This window comes from Gadus chalcogrammus, chromosome 13, assembly GCF_026213295.1.
Source record: "Gadus chalcogrammus isolate NIFS_2021 chromosome 13, NIFS_Gcha_1.0, whole genome shotgun sequence".
NCBI lineage: Eukaryota > Metazoa > Chordata > Actinopteri > Gadiformes > Gadidae > Gadus > Gadus chalcogrammus.
This window is the reverse complement of record NC_079424.1, coordinates 25,734,435-25,748,400: the sequence shown is the minus strand read 5'-3', so window position 1 is coordinate 25,748,400 and position 13,966 is coordinate 25,734,435. Positions and strand designations below refer to the sequence as shown.

At 41.4% G+C, this 13,966-nt stretch overlaps 1 protein-coding gene across 1 annotated transcript; it reads left to right on the top strand.

The window, feature by feature from the left end:
- Nucleotides 1–991: 991 nt before the first annotated feature.
- Nucleotides 992–11,229, top strand: LOC130401521 (uncharacterized). The gene is made up of 2 exons (XM_056605327.1): nucleotides 992–1,780; nucleotides 11,021–11,229. The coding sequence occupies exons 1-2, from the start codon at nucleotides 1,072–1,074 to the stop codon at nucleotides 11,227–11,229; spliced, it is 918 nt and encodes a 305-aa protein (XP_056461302.1). The 5' UTR covers nucleotides 992–1,071.
- Nucleotides 11,230–13,966: the final 2,737 nt, after the last annotated feature.

Genomic DNA, 13,966 nt, shown 5'->3' with positions numbered 1-13,966 from the left:
GGATCTATACCTATAAGCTCTCCTGCAACAATCCAAAAAAACTGTCATAAGTGATTGAGCTGCCAAATATTTATTTTTTTAATAACAATTTACTACATACACAACTTCTATATACCTATATACCTCAGAGCAGGGCTTTGGTTTCATAGATAACTGGCCCTCCCTGTGGGGTCGCCCTGGTGTGCTCATGAGAGACGGCCTACACCCTACTGGGTTAGGTGCCTCAATTATGTCAAAAAACATGGATAGATGTCTTAGTCAGGCGTGACTCATCCACTCACAGCACGCTGGGCTGCAGGAGTTTAGTAAACCTGCTAGCAACATGATAGTCTACGTTGCAGAGTCTAGAACAGAGTCTAGAACAGCAGATGGGTTAGCTGAACCAGGATCTATTGCACCAATTGTTTCAGAGCTGAGTGTTAACCGGACTCCCTCTGTAACTAACGCTGTATCTATTTGTACGGTGGTGCAAAACTCAAACGGCATGTCAAACGGCATGTCAAATCGCATGTCAAATCGCATGGTAAATCGCATGACGCATGACTCATCGCATGAAATTAACGCTGTACCTATATGTACAGTCGTGCAAAATCGCATGTTAACTCGCATGACAGAGCTGAGTGTTAACCACACTCCCTCTGAAATTAACGCTGTACCTAGTACAGGCGTGCAAAATCGCATGGCAAATCGCATGATAAACCGCATGTCAAATCAAATACTAACAACTAACCGGACTCCCCCTGAAATTAACACCGTACCTATATGTACGGTGGTGCGGCCCCGCTCTGTCTCGAGGTGTAAAACCCGCAGGCAAGCGCCGCGACCAGTATGTCCAACTCTGTATGGACATTGATCGCCTCAGAGCTGAGTGTTAACCAGACTCCCTCTGAAAATAACGCTGTACCTATATGTACGGTGGTGCGGCCTCGCGCTGTCTCGAGGTGTAAAACCCGCAGACGAGGGCCGCAACCAGTATGTCGAAACCGGGGTATCCCCTTGACCGCTTCAGAGCTGAGTGTTAACCGGACTCCCTCTGAAAATAATAAAAAGGAAGCACTCAGAATAGGGTTCATGAACATAAGGTCGCTTTCATCGAAGGCGCTCTTGGTCCATGATCTAATCATTGATAAAAAGATCGACATACTGGGGCTTTGTGAAACCTGGTTAAAACCAGATGAGTTTCTAGCCCTAAACGAAGCTACTCCACCCCACTACGTTAGCACCCAAGTATCTAGAGAAGTTAAGAAAGGTGGTGGAGTAGCCCTGATATCTAATTCTAAGCTTAATTTAAAGCCAAAGAATAGATATATTTTCAGATCCTTCGAGGTGCTAGCGCTTTGCACCTCAGCTCCCAGAGAAGCAAAACGAGTTCCAGACTCTTTTGTTTTAGCTGTAGTATACCGTCCCCCAGGACCGTATTCAGTTTTTCTCGATGAGTTTTCTGACTTTGCAGCTGATCTGGCTACATACTCAGACAATGTTTTGCTTATTGGGGATTTCAACATTCACGTGAATAACCCGTCTGATGCCCTCACAAGGGCGTTTCTGTCCATTACGGATACGCTTGGTTTCAAACAGCTCGTCCAGCACCCAACCCATATCGGTGGAAACACGCTGGATCTCGTTCTGACCCGCGGTGTAGACATTTCACAGCTAGTGGTCTCTTCCTATACCTCAGCTTTAGCAGACCATTTTTTGCTCACTTTCCAGGTGGTGGTATCCTGCCCCTGCGACGATCAACAAGCTACTTTCAGCTGTCGCCGCATCACACATGCAACCATTACAGCTATGGCAGATAAGTTAACTAGTTCACTTGCACCTCTCTGTAACTATAGTGGTTCTGTGGAGTGTCTTACTGATGACCTCAACATTGCCTTGTCTGTTGCCATTGATTCAGTTGCTCCGAACGTAACTAAAAAACGAACATTGAAAAAACCAGCTCCTTGGTTTAATGCAGAAACGCGCATTTTGAAGCGAAACTGCAGGATCCTTGAACGTAAATGGCGCTTGGCTAAACTTGAGGTCTTTCATCTTGCTTGGCATAATAGTCTGATCACCTATAAGGGTGCGCTGACTATTGCCAGGAACGCCTACTATTCTAGTAACATTAATTTGAATAGAAATAATCCTAAATTTATTTTTGACACGGTGAGGAGTCTCACTCAGAAACAGAATCAGACCGTAGGCTCCTCGATCGTGGCAGGTGAATTCATGGATTTCTTTGAGAATAAGATTCAATCAATTAGAGAGGAAATTTATGCTTGCCGTGCGGCTAATCCTACACATCCAGTGGGGCAGGATGGGGTTCTCCCAAGTAGGATGGTGAACTCTGACGCAACTCTTTTGGAGTTTAAGGCAATTTCTTTGGTGGAACTTGAAAGGGTGATAAAGGCCTCAAAGCCAACAACTTGTATGTTGGATCCTCTCCCTTCCAGGGTTCTTAAGGAACTTCTTCCAACGGTGGGGCCTGTTATCCTCTCGCTTATGAATCTTTCGTTTTCAACGGGAATTGTTCCCTCCAATTTCAAGGCTGCGGTGTTAAAACCGCTACTCAAAAAGCCTGGCCTAGATCCTGAATTAATCAGGAACTATCGGCCTATATGGAATCTGCCCTTCCTGTCCAAGGTACAGGAAAGGATTGTAGCGAAGCAAATTGTTGATTATCTGACCAGGAATAATCTCTTCGAACCTTTCCAGTCGGGGTTCAGGAATTTCCACTCAACTGAAACTGCTATTACAAGAGTTGTAAATGACATCCTTTTAGCTTTGGATAAAAACACAAGCACAATGCTTGTGCTACTGGACCTCAGCGCAGCGTTTGATACGATCGACCACAGCACTCTTCTTCACCGTCTTGAACACTATGTTGGTTTTAGGGGTACGGCTCTTGGTTGGCTTGAATCGTACCTCACCGATAGAACCCAATTTGTGCTTCATGAGGGTGCAGAATCAAAGCGCGGTAAATTGCGCTTTGGCGTACCACAAGGGTCGGTTCTTGGTCCATTACTTTTTGCAATTTACATGCTTCCCCTGGGTGACGTTATCCGCAGCTTCGGAATTAGTTTTCATTGCTATGCGGATGACACCCAGCTCTACATTCCTGTAGATTCCGGGGACTCGGGCCAGATTCAAAGGGTTGAGTCCTGTCTAGCTGCTGTGAAGGGCTGGATGTCACAAAACTTCCTACAGCTTAATACTGGGAAGACAGAGCTGATGATTATCGGCTCGAAGCGGGACCGGGAAAAGTTTGAGGATGTCTCTCTGTGGTTGGATGGCTTCGCCATCCCACAGAGTGCATCCGTCAAAAATCTTGGTGTCCTGTTTGACCCTCACCTATGCTTTGACCAACATATAAGAAGTATAACTAGAATTGCCTTTTTCCATCTGAGAAACATTGCAAGAATCAGACCAATGTTATCCGCAGTGGATGCGGACACTGATTCATGCATTTGTTTCGTCAAGACTGGACTATTGCAATGCATTGTTCTCGGGATTACCGAACTCTACCACAAAAAGTCTACAGCTGGTACACAATGCGGCAGCTAGGCTGCTGACCAGAACGAGAAAGTTTGATCATATTACACCTATTCTCGCCTCTCTACACTGGCTACCAATAACTTTCAGATCAGACTTTAAGGTGCTATTGTTAACCTATAAAGCCTTGCATGGATTATCTCCATCGTACTTGAAGGACCTGATCATTCCTTATAGTCCTTCTCGGTCTCTCCGGTCTTCGGGAGCTGGCCTTCTTTCACTGCCGAAGGTTAAAAAGAAATCGGCTGGACAGAGAGCGTTTGCCTATCGAGCCCCTTTTTTATGGAATAGGCTGCCATCAGCGATCAGGGAAGCTGACTCTGTGGAGCTATTCAAAGGGAAGCTCAAAACGCACCACTACAATCTTGCATTTGGAGTGTGAAAACAACTGATGCGAGAGTGAAGACTACTCTGTTTGCTTGTGCTTTTATTATTACATTATACATTCCCACTATGTACTTTTCCGTTCTAATTCAATATTCTGTCTGTTCTAGCGTGTTGCGGGTACTGGACTGGATGCCTGGACTCTCCTCATGGATAACCGGCCAGAACCCCATCACCATTTTAATATGATGTGCATGTATTTACCTGTATGTCAATTGTGGCACCCATTGCACTCCTGACCATCCCTGGAAGAAGGGATCCCCTACACTGCGTTTCTTCTCAAGATTTCTTCCTTGCTGATTCAAGGGAGTTTTTTCTTGCCCGTGTGGGGGCATGGGTAAAGGGGGGTGTCACAAATATTTGGCCTGTTAAGCCCTTTGAGAATGTAATGGTGATTAAGGGCTATACAAATAAAATTGAATTGAATTGAATTGAATTGAATCCAGCGCGTGGCAGGGCAGGAATAGCTAAAAAATAATGAGATCAATATGGTGTACATTAAAAATATGAAAACATGTAAAACTCAGTATAACACAAAAAATTAATTGTATTGTTGCATACTTACATGGCTGAAACCTTGGGTAACCCTTCCTTTTACAGTCCCCTAATTACTAGGTATTTACCCGGTACATACATGGTAAATCATAGTGTATTACTGGGTAATTGCCACTGGTAATAAGAAGGTAAATACAGAGGTAGTTACCCGGTAAATACATGGTAAATCATAGTGTATTACTGGGTAATTACCACTGGTAATAAGAAAGTAAATACAGAGGAATTATCCGGTAAATTATAGTGTATTACTGTGTAATTACCACTGGTAATAAGAAGGTAAATACAGAGGAATTAATGCTGAAGTACCAAGTAAAACCTCCACTATTACCCATCAACTCAACTAAGTAGCGTGTAGTTGTAACTGTTTTAGGTTGGTAATAACTCCGATATTGTGTACTTCCTAGGAAATTAGGCAACCAATTCTTATAAACACCTATCATCCAAGGTTTATGTTGGTAACAGCCCAAATTTAATGATGTACTATCTAGAAATGAGCATAGTGCTTTCCAATAAAATACTTTTTCTTAGTTATTATTCATAGCTACACCCATTTAGAAAGGGTTTATTCGATTTACCACTATGGAATTACTTACCTGGTAACAACCTCTGCAGGAACAGTTTTCCTCTGGTGTTATGGTACATCTTCTTAAATACTGGGTACGAAGCCGTTTGTTTCCATGGTATTACCAGGTTCTTACCATATAATTTATAATAGATTCCATTATCCATGCAGTCAACACAAACATGTACCATGTACGTTCTGCGACGTTACCAAGTAAAACACGACAATTTACCCAGTAATTAAGCTGAAACTGTACTGTAAAAGGAAGCCTCGTTTGTTTCCATGGTATTACCAGGTTCTTACCATATAATTTATAATACATTTCATTGTCCATGCAGTCAACACAAACTTGTACCAAGTACGTTCTGCGACGTTACCAAGTAAAACACGACAATTTACCCAGTAAGTAAGCTGAAACTGTACTGTAAAAGGAAGCCTCGTTTGTTTCCATGGTATTACCAGGTTCTTACCATATAATTTGTAATACATTATTCCCTTTTCCATGCAGTCAACACAAACTTGTACCATGCACTTTCTGCAACGTTACCAAGTAAAAGACGACAATTTACCCAGTAAGTAAGCTGAAACTGTACTGTAAAAGGAAGCCTAGTTTGTTTCCATGGTATTACCAGGCTCTTACCATAAGTTGTAACTGGTTATTCCCTTTTCCATGCAATCAACACAAACCATATATGTTCTGCAACATTGTTCACCAGTAGTTAAGCACTTTAATTGTTGTTATAAAACCCCAAACCACTGTTATTAAAATATTAAAAGGCATATTAAAATTAAACAAAATCAAAGGCTTATCTTTCAAACAATGCATATCTCACAAACGGGCACTGAACACTGAAGAAATCGGACAAAAAAAAGAGCCGTCCACATCAACTCAATTTAAATGTTACTGATGGTATTTTCATAAAACACATGACATTGTTATGGCAAGTGACCACAAGACTGCTTCAACCTCTTCCAATTTTAATAAGCGGTGAATGCCATGCAGCAATCTGCCTATGGGAGCATCTTTGTGGTCATTCGCAAACCAATGAGTCCACTCGATGAATGAGAGATGACTCTTTAGTGTCTTCTCTGTGAGGTATCCCTGCAGTCTCCACATCTGGGATTTGAAGGCTGACCAAGACCTGACCAGGTACCTCCAAATCACCCCTTCCATACTGTAATAAAGAATCAGAAGACAAGAAAATAAACATTAGGACTGTCAATTAATTAACATTTCTAGAACATGTAGAACTCAAAGATTATTTTGTTTATTAGTTAAAAAAGGATGCTGATCCTCTGGCCAGTGTTTGGTCATATTGAAAAGAGAAAAAGGCATAGCCATAAATACAGTTAATAGGACGGGAGGGGACAGGCTGTTAGCTCCGGTTAGCACTTTAGCATCGAGCTAGCGGAGCTTCTGTCATTCAAATAACTCGGACATGTTGTTTAAAACCTATAACACCCAATTTATTAAAATATCCAGATTTAATCGGGCTCTCTCCCATAAGTACAGTTAATAGGACGGGAAGAGACAGGCTCTGTTAGCCCCAGTTAGCGCGATGCTAAAGAGCAGCTCTACCGGAGCATGCCACCTCAACGGGTGCAAGTTAGCCTCCGGTTTGATATACGCCGGATATTCGGTTTACCACCCAATCGGATTCATCAACATAAGTGCAATACATTACGGGCTTAGTATATTGAGGACGGTTTAGGACAGTATCGCGAAAAATCACAAACACATGTTGGCGCCATCGATGTCTGTGCAACAACGTCATTTACGTTCTGGCTGCTACCTGTTTTAGGGACCGTCAGCAAGTTACACTCACCGACTGGTGGCAGAGACGTTACCATGGAATTGTTTGAGGAAATTAATCACACAAATATATTCTAATATAGTTAATCATAATGCAGTTAATAGTTTAATATTCAACAAAAATCGACTAAACTATATTTGAAATTATTAATTGCATCCCGTTTAACAATAATGCAATATATTAGCAAAGTTACTTGCAGTAAGTAGCAGCCCACCATTGGCAACTACTACTACAATCAGGTGACAAAATGTATTTTTTTGTGATTTTTATGTTATTTTATATGATTTATTTCCAGAAACAATTCCATGGTAACGTCTCTGCCACCAGTCGGTGAGTGTAACTTAAAGTGCTAACCGGAGCTAACAGCCTGTCCCCTCCCGTCCTATTAACTGTATTTATGGCTATGCCTTTTTCTCTTTTCAATATGACCATACACAATGGCCAGAGGACCAGCATCCTTTTTTAAACGAATAAACAAAATAATCTTTGAGTTCTACATGTTCTAGAAATGTTAATTAATTGACAGTCCTAATGTTTATTTTCTTGTCCTCTGATTCTTTATTACAGTATGGAAGGGGAGATTTGGAGGTACCTGGTCAGGTCTTGGTCAGCCTTCAAATCCCAGATGTGGAGACTGCAGGGATACCTCACAGAGAAGACACTAAAGAGTCATCTCTCATTCATCGAGTGGACTCATTGGTTTGTGAATGACCACAAAGATGCTCCCATAGGCAGATTTCTGCATGGCATTCACCGCTTATTCAAATGGAAGAGGTTGAAGCAGTCTTCCTTGTGGTCACTTGCCATAACAATGTCATGTGTTTTATGAAAACACCATCAGTAACATTTAAATTGAGTTGATGTGGACGGCTCTTTTTTTTGTCCGATTTCTTCAGTGTTCAGTGCCTGTTTGTGAGATATGCATTGTTTGAAAGATAAGCCTTTGATTTTGTTTAATTTTAATATGCCTTTCATCAACAGTGGTTTGGGGTTTTATAACAACAATTAAAGTGCTTAACTACTGGTGAACGATGTTGCAGAACATATATGGTTTGTGTTGATTGCATGGAAAAGGGAATAATGTATTACAAATTATATGGTAAGAACCTGGTAATACCATGGAAACAAACGAGGCTTCCTTTTACAGCACAGTTTCAGCTTAATTACTGGGTAAATTGTCGTGTTTTACTTGGTAACGTCGCAGAACGTACATGGTACAAGTTTGTGTTGACTGCATGGAAAAGGGAATAATGTATTACAAATTATATGGTAAGAACCTGGTAATACCATGGAAACAAACGAGGCTTCCTTTTACAGTACAGTTTCAGCTTAATTACTGGGTAAATTGTCGTGTTTTACTTGGTAACGTCGCAGAACGTACATGGTACAAGTTTGTGTTGACTGCATGGAAAAGGGAATAATGTATTACAAATTATATGGTTAGAACCTGTGGGGTGTTCCACAAAGCGGGTTTTATCACATAACCGGGTAAGTTAACCCAGGGTTTTCGGTAACCCTAGGTTTTCCGTTCCAAAAGGATCACGGTATGTTAGTTGCTATAGCAACATATGCTCTGAATCAAACCTGGTCGGACCAGGTTCTGCGCAGGTTAAGTTTGAAACATAACCCGGTTTTGGGTATTTCAACCGGCGTTCACCGCAGATTTCATGTGTTCACAATGGCATGCCCTTTTGATGAGAGAACTGCTGATATCAGAGCGCAAATTATACGTGCAATCCACCGGGAGCGATTGATAAGACCACGGCTCGACATCTTGGCATAGGCTATTGGATTACTTTTTGCTGGAGTGGAGAGATATAGATTCTCGCGCAAATCTTTAATATATTTAAATAGCCTTAGATAGCCAACACTACCAATCGAGGACCTGGCCTCAGTTCACTCCAGACTATTTGCGTAGCCCTCCGTTTTTTTCAAATGGTAGTTTTATCTAGGCTATAATGCTGGAGATGCTGAGCACATCAGAGTCGTTTCAGATGACCCATCCAAGATTTGTATCGGCCTCCTATCATACAAAGAGCAATAGGCTATTGTCTGGGTAGCCTACTATGCCGAGAGGCATTTACAACATAAAGTATAAAATAGTCCTAACGGACTTGCATCCACTGGAGAATGTTCGATCGTATCCGGCGGCTTCATTACAAGCACTGATCCATCTTGATCTGTGAAGTTGATGAATTGTCACTTTTAGGTTGTCTACCCAGTTACCAAAAAAAGAAACATTTGGAATAGTATGCGCTGTGGCAAGCACACGGTTTGCATGTGTTACTTCGAAGGCAAAAAAAATCGAAAATACAAGAAAACACAAAAACCTACATTCAACCAGTGTGGGGTATGGCCCATGACTCTCTGAGGTGGTAGGTACCTCCAGGTACCCCCTCCATGCCAGGGCGCCCTGAATTTATGTTTATTAACAGCTCCTCCACCGGGGTCAAGACAATTTGAGGGCCAGATCCAGTCTGCCGACTGTCGGCCTTTTCACGATTGGCTTAAAAAGTGGCTTATTTAAATGTATACCAATACGATGGTGGGAAAAGCTTACCAGTTTGTATGTTTTTTATACTTAATTTTTATACTTAATCCTCTGACCGCTTGGAAGCAATCGGAGTACATATTGTTTTAGAAGAAAGGGGTTGTGTGGTAGGATCTTTAAGAATGCTTAACTGGGATATTTATATATTCATGATGGCTCAAATATTAAGGATCATGCTTTTGACGTGTAACTAACGCATTTACGCGGTCAGCGATCCGCTGCCAGGCTTTGGTTCTCCGGGTTCCAGAGGTTTTAGCGTTCCCTTTTCTTGTGATAATGTCCTTCTCCTCGTCATAGCTCTCCAGGAGAACCTGGAGTTCCATTTCATTGAAATAAGCGGCCCGTTTCGCCATATCGATCAGGGTTTCCATGATCCATACATCACGTCTTTTTAAGTTTGGCGTGGACGCGCACAACCCTGTGTTAACCAACCCCGAGTTGATTGAACTAATGCATAACCGCTGCTGTGGAACCGAAAACTCTGGGTTGGTCGGCACAGGGTCAATCAACCTAGAGTTCAGCGTTAACTCAGTGTTTGTTAAACCTCCGTTCGTGGAACACCCCTCTGGTAATACCATGGAAACAAACGAGGCTTCTTTTTACAGTACAGTTTCAGCTTAATTACTGGGTAAATTGTCGTGTTTTACTTGGTAACGTCGCAGAACGTACATGGTACAAGTTTAGTTTGTGTTGACTGCATGGAAAAGGGAATAATGTATTACAAATTATATGGTAAGAACCTGGTAATACCATGGAAATAAACGAGGCTTCCTTTTACAGTACAGTTTCAGCTTAATGACTGGGTAAATTGGTGTGTTTTACTTGGTAATGTCGCAGAACGTACATGGTACAAGTTTGTCTTGACTGCATGGATAATGGAATGTATCTATTATAAATTATATGGTAAGAACCTGGTAATACCATGGAAACAAACGGCTTCGTACCCAGTATTTAAGAAGATGTACCATGACACTAGAGGAAAACTGTTCCTGCAGAGGTTGTTACCAGGTAAGTAATTCCATAGTGGTAAATCGAATAAACCCTTTCTAAATGGGTGCAGCTACGAATAATAACTAAGAAAAAGTATTTTATTGGAAAGCACTATGCTAATTTCTAGATAGTACATCATTAAACTTGGGCTGTTAACAACATAAACCTTGGATAATAGGTGTTTATAAGAATTGGTTGCCTAATTTCCTAGGAAGTACACAATATCGGAGTTATTACCAACCTAAAACAGTTACAACTACACGCTACTTAGTTGAGTTGATGGGTAATAGTGGAGGTTTTACTTAGTACTTCAGCTGTAATTCCTCTGTATTTACCTTCTTATTACCAGTGGTAATTACACAGTAATACACTATAATTTACCGGATAATTCCTCTGTATTTACCTTCTTATTACCAGTGGTAATTACCCAGTAATACACTATGATTTATCATGTATTTGCTGGGTAACTACCTCTGTATTTACCTTCTTATTACCAGTGGTAATTACCCAGTAATACACTATGATTTACCATGCATGTACCGGCTAAATACCTAGTAATTAGGGGACTGTAAAAGGAAGGGTTACCAAACCTTGGTTTTGTGAAGAGGCTCTTTACATTTTTGGCGATAGCCTGGGGAGACTGGTCTCTCCTTGACAAGAGGCCGCGTAGGGAGGATACAGGCACTACGGATGATGGTGGAGAGAAGGCGGGTGCTACATTGACAGCAGCCTGCAAGGAGGCTGAAGGCTGTTGGGATGTGGAGGCAGCCTGTGTAGAGGCAGAAGCTGTAGTGGCAGGTTGGGAGCTCAGTGCGTCCTTCTTCACCCTAATGGCATAGCGGCCAGCAGGAAACTGAGATACGTAGTTCTCCAAAAGTCTCTTATTTATCATATTGTTGTTTGAATCAGAGCGACCTGACTCCACCGACATGGATGCCACCACATAGCCAGCATACCCCAGAGCGTTCTCAGCCAGCCATTTAAATGTTTGATCCCTGAAGGCCCCAAACTGCAATTTATGCTGGCCAAGAACATGCTCCTCGTTGTTTGGGTCCCCACCTTTATGCTCAACAGCTTCCCTTGCAGACTTTTTCACCTCATCTGGTGAAAGAGCTCTGGTCCATGGCCGTTTCTCCGCCTTGACCTTCTTGGCATCCTCAGAGTCCAAAAGGCAGATACAGCCATCCTTCTTCCCAAATTTAGGATCCATTTTGTATTCTGAAAGTGGAGGAAATATCAATAATAAAGTAAGAAATCTCCCATTACAGAGAAACAGTCAACAATCAACATCAATCTTCTCAGTTCATAAAAGTGTTATACTTATGACATAATCCAGTAATACTGTGTAAAGTTATATAGCCTACCACTTAATATCTTAAGAACAAAGAAAGAAAATACAACAAATACTTGAACACATTACTAAAGGCAGCTGTGAATATTATATTAATAACGGTTATATTCAGTCATGATCACCTCGTAATGTTGCTTTAATATTCTGCTCTCTGTATATTTGTCACTATGGGTTAGTTAGGGTGAGCCCTGTTGCAGGACAGCAGACTATTATTAGGCTCTGTGAATAGTGATTTTATATTACATGCCTATTTTGCAGTAGAGTGGATGTTAACCTGCTTGAAATCGCGGTGGGCTTTATGAAATGATCATTTTAACGCCACTGGACCTATTCCATCTAATACATATAATGAATGAATTGTATATAATAGGCTAATGTGTTTTAAACGAGAGAAACATTTATATTACGAATAAAGACTAGGCAGCTCTCCATAGGCCGTGTAACATATATAAGCTGTGTACCATATATAAGCTATGTAACATATATAAGCTGTAACATATATAGGCCAAATATAAACTGCGTTATTACTGACGGAAGAGGCAGTGAATGAAGTATTGATTACACAGCGATTTTTTTGATAGAATTAGATACTTAACAAACCGTATTGTAATTACCACGGAAGAGGCATTGAATGAAGTACTGATTACACAGCGATTTATTAGATACCTAACAAGTTACTGCTTATTCACTGTACTAGTTGTTGCTTGGTAGTAACGGGCCTTCTGACTTGTGTTTACTGCGCAGCTATGTTTACTGGTCTTGCGTGTTCCAACGGTAACAGATTTTTTTGAAATTTTAAAACTAATACAACTAACGTTACCTATTCAATAAAATGCATTACTGAACATACACATTACCTTATACGTATAATTCATACACGTTACAATGATGAACGACGACCTATCGTCGAAGCAGACTTTTGGCATTTGTCGGATATGTTAACGTGATATTTGCCAATTTATTTGTATTGAAAATAGCTAGAAAGGACTGACTTACCTCGGAAATGTTCATAAGAAGTGAAGTGAAGTGAAGTAATCAAACGAAAGGTGTGAAGATTTTCGTAAATTTCTAATGTCACTCGCAAATCAATATACTGAAGTGAAGTAATTTTTGGTAGCAATACGGGCGCTGATTGGCGCTCGAAAGGCCACGATGTCATTCTTCGTAGTAACAGCGATATACGATCGCTGATTGGCCAATTTTTGGTAGATGATACGAGCGCTGATTGGCCAATTCTTGGTAGATTATACAAGCGCTGATTGGCCAATTCTTGGTAGATGATACGAGCGCTGATTGGCCAATTCTTGGTAGATGATACGCAGTGTTGGGAATAGCGCCGTTTAAAAGAACGGCGTTATGTAACGCCGTTATTATTTCAGTAACGGGGTATTCTAACTAATTACTATTTCCGTCGTTACAACGCCGTTACCGTTACTGTACGAAAAATGCAGTGCGTTACTATGAATTGATTGAATAAACTGCGTAATCCGAACGCATCCCTGGCTCCAAACACAAACTGCTAGTGAGGAGACCGGGTGGTTTAACAACGAGATAAGCGATTATGATTGGCTAAGGCAGAGTCATGTTTCATGGTGGCCAATCGGAGCCAGTGTTTTTACACACAAGCCAGGACACGCGCGCCACACACACGCAAACGCACACACCAAACCGAATCGATGAAGCAGCAGAAATGGCGAGTACGGAGCAATCAGATGAAAAGTTGGATTTTTCTGTAGTATCTGGCAGATGTTCCACAGCCTTTGCAACCAAGCAAATTGAAATCCAGGCCCCATCCACACTAACCCGGGTAAATGTAAAAACGCCCATCCACAATGAAAAAGATCACCGTCCACACTATCGTTTTCATATCGTTTTCACAATGTTTTGCATCCACGTTCCACACAGAAATCATTTTGATAAACAGTTGTTGTCATGGTTACGTTACTCCGCCACCCCTCTCTGTTAAGATTACAGGCGCACGATCAGATGATATTCACAGTTGATCAGCTGGTTAATAATTTTCGACCCGGTCTTGTCCAGAAACGCCGCTCCAAGTAGGCGACGGTTTGAACTGTCTTTCGTTTTTTTTATACCATCACTTAAGAACATTAAGTAGCCTACAGCGCTCGCCTCCGGCGTTGGAGCAACGATTATGTTTGACTCAATATGTCGAGTTGTTTCTGGAGTTAAATTAGTACAATGTACAGAGAGATCCTCATTTGCAT